Source organism: Dermacentor variabilis, chromosome 1 (genome assembly GCF_050947875.1).
Source record: "Dermacentor variabilis isolate Ectoservices chromosome 1, ASM5094787v1, whole genome shotgun sequence".
Classification (NCBI taxonomy): Eukaryota; Metazoa; Arthropoda; class Arachnida; order Ixodida; family Ixodidae; genus Dermacentor; species Dermacentor variabilis.
In genome coordinates, this window is record NC_134568.1 from 24,756,501 (window position 1) to 24,759,903 (window position 3,403).

General features: G+C 46.2%; 1 protein-coding gene across 1 annotated transcript; it reads left to right on the forward strand.

Moving 5' to 3' along the window:
- The first annotated feature begins 497 nt into the window (after window positions 1-497).
- On the forward strand, window positions 498-2,980 carry LOC142570448 (uncharacterized). The gene is made up of 2 exons (XM_075678836.1): window positions 498-850; window positions 1,901-2,980. The coding sequence occupies exons 1-2, from the start codon at window positions 661-663 to the stop codon at window positions 2,203-2,205; spliced, it is 495 nt and encodes a 164-aa protein (XP_075534951.1). The 5' UTR covers window positions 498-660; the 3' UTR covers window positions 2,206-2,980.
- The last annotated feature ends 423 nt before the right edge of the window (window positions 2,981-3,403 follow it).

Genomic DNA, 3,403 nt, shown 5'->3' on the forward strand with positions numbered 1-3,403 from the left:
GAACCCGTATGAGTTTCCTTTGTAGCAATCGCTACGTTTGGCTGAACGTCTCATTTTCCCTTTATTAATTGCTTCTCTCCACCTTGCGGGTTTTCGCAGAGCTATTACGTCATGCATTCTTGTAATTGGTTTCTTGTTACGGTGATATCTTACAAGTGGAAGCTTTCTTCACGACGCGCGATATTCCAGTCGGCGATAAGAAATCAGTCACTATCCCATTCGTTTCTCAGTTGCTTAGCCATTGCGAATACCGGGACGGCGGCACGTGATAATGGAACAAGTTCAATGTATATGCACCTGCTGCTGCCGAATCCGCGGTAGTTATAACGAACGGCCATCGCCGATGGTAACCAAACACTTGTTCTGACCAGCGTTGGAAAGGTGAAGGTGCGATAACTGCTCGGCATTGAACGCGATAGTGGTTGCAGGAACCGCTTTATCTCTCTTTGTTGCTACTTTAGCCAAAGTGCATCAGACACTCGGTAGTCATAAGCTCGGTGCAACGCCACTGTGCTCTTGTGCGAGCGTAGGACTCGTGCTTGAGGGCAACGCCATACCGGATCATGGATAGGGACGGGTGTACCGTTTTCAAGACCACGTCGTCGCCGGCGTCAATTGGCGACCGACGCACTTCGACGGCGAGGTGCCGAATTCGCGTGTATGCGGCCGCTGCCGCATGATCCCAAGCCGTACCGTGCTGTTGTCGTGCGGTCAACGCTCTGTGCCTGTCTTGCCACGCAGCCATTTTCGAAGGGGGCGTTGGGCAATGCCCATTGGATCAAGAGCCATTCGAAGAAGCGGAGTGCTTTGGTTATGAATTACCTCTACCAGGAAAGCGAGCACCTTGAAGGTAAGGAAGAAGAAAAGCAATTTTAGTCGTTTGGTTTTTGAATGGGGGAAGCGAATTACGCATTAGCAATAGTTGCCCTACTGCATGTCTGCATACGTAACGATAGGAGTGCCCGTTTTGCTATTGCCGAACTCTTATGTACTAACGCACCTTCAGTAAAGGTTCCTTTATACTGTCCATTAAGACTAACACAATAGAACAACAGAAACTCACTGTAGGCTCATGTGAAACATTATGTGGGAACTCGATATTTCTTCATTTCTTAGTGTGACAGTCCAGAAGAGATAAATAAAAAAATATATGGCAATACTTTACATCTGTGATGACGAACTGAAGTATACGCGTTGACGTTTCGACACGAAATTCAAGAAAAAATTGGTCCGCTTCCTTTAGTGATAAAATTCACTATCTGTTCAAGCAATAATCTTTCTTCTCTTGAAATTCGCAATGATACATGAGAAAAGGAAGTTGGGGATATCACAAAGTCATATTTCCTAGTGATTCTTATAAACAGCGTTCTTTCGATGTTACATTCCGACGTCAAATTCTTACTTTAAGACTATTCCTGAGCCGCTACAGGCCTCCCTTTTCCCAAACCAACCACTCCATAACAGCGACCTAGGCCCTTCGCGTGAACCGCATTTATTTGTGAAGTAAGCTAGCAAACAATAAGATAGCGGTCTCCACTATACTCAAGAATGCTGGTGTGGCCGTAGATTATCTGGGAGCTGAAAGAATAGTTGAAGTATGGTCGCTTTTTCCTCGATTCTGGCTTATCAATCCTGCCTTTTATGTAACAATGGCTATCTTCATATCAGAAGCACAATTTCGTCATTCACATTGAGCTAATATTCATGTTTGATGCGTCTTTAATGTTTAGACAGCGACAGATACCGCTTGGGGATTTCGAACATATTTACATCTGTACGTTGGTCCACACCAAACTTTATGTAAACGTATGTTCTAAATGTTAGGGGCAGCGATACAATGCACCTTTAGTAAAAACATCTTGTCCACTCATAAAATTGTTTATATTTTTTTTCTATTAAGGTGTATTGCTGAAACGAAGCGCACGGCTGCGAGTACACGGGCACCATGGAGCGTGTGCTGGAACACTACGAGACCGAACGCACGTTTCACACGGTGGAGTGTTTGAGATGGGCGAGGGAGTCCAGCACAAAGACCTGTCAACGCACTACGTGGCCGGATGCACTGCCCGTGTTTCTGCCGCGATCACAGAGTGCCCGTCCTCGGAACCTACAGCACTGACCGTTGAAGACGTGAACGCTGCCCTTGAACACCTGAAGACTGTGTTGGGAGACACCAACCATGACCGGCCAGAGTCAGTTGAATGAGCTTGCAGAACAAGTCAGAAGCCAGGAAACTAGATTCGCCGGGATTACTCGAGAGATCGGAGCATCCGATCTCACACTTTAAAGGGTGACGTGGCTCAAATGGCCGCCACGATCTCATTAACCGTGTCGCACCAGCTGACTTTTCTGAGAAACGCGACGGAAGAAGCCAACACGTCGTCGTCGCTGTCGTTGCACGCGGAAAAGGCGCTGATACTTCTAAAGTTGGAACATTTAGCCGACCTGGAACACTCGCGGCAAACTTCTCCGAAGCCTGATTCTAACCATGCAATTGCTCATTGTAAGAGTTTGTACGGTGGCGTTCGGCATTCAACCAGCGCGATATCAATGACAGCCACATGGATTAGAAAAATTGGGAAAGTGCTTTATGTCCTGATCCTGGAAAACTGTGACGTAATCATTCAGCGGCAGGGATCGAGGAAAAAGTTTGCCTAGATTATGGTGTGGCACATGAGGGACACGTACTTACCGGTTGCCGTCTTGAAGGGCTGGGGTATGTCTGGGCCTGCTCTCACTGTGGAGATCGAGTTTAACGGGATGCTAGTGGACTCCAGGTGTTGGACGCCTTTTTGGCACGTGAGCGTGTAGGATAATGTAATACACAAGCATTGTTAGTTTACTTCCCGCGCCATGCCTTGTTTCTGCGACCGCTATGATGACTCATTGCTGCACTTTCACCTAGAATTCCATATAGGTATTGCCTCACTGAAAAATGATGGCTTCCTCCGACACGGAAAGGTTAAGTTCGAAATCTTGCTCAACGATAGAGAAATGGACGGTGGTGTCAAAAGATCACCCTAACGTTCATCCTCGCAGAATGTGTACTGCACTGCTGGATGGTCCTTGCCGCTTCCCATGTGTATGACATGAGCTTATCGAACTTTTGATGTCCTTACTCCTAAATGAAATTGGCTCTGCGAAATGTCTTAATTTTTGTTTTTAACTCATTAACGTTTAACCTTTTAACTGTTTTAGATTTTAGCCCATTGTTTTAAGACTTTACTGGCTGTTCATTTATTTATTGATTGTGGTAATACAGTTGGTGTTCCTCAATATTGTGCTCCTTGAGTGGTTTCTGACATTATGGCGCCCACCTCGATTCTCTTCTCTCTATAATTGCCGTTCGGCTGCTGAAACCATTGACTTCAAGGCGGCGTTCGTGGTGGATACCACGCTGTAG

Excerpts from the sequence above, each read along its gene's own strand:
- LOC142570448 (XM_075678836.1), top strand. The coding sequence starts at position 661 with ATGCGGCCGCTGCCGCATGATCCCAAGCCGTACCGTGCTGTTGTCGTG. Across the intron at positions 851-1,900 it reads GGAAAGCGAGCACCTTGAAG|GTGTATTGCTGAAACGAAGC; the intron begins GTAAGGAAGAAG and ends TTTTCTATTAAG.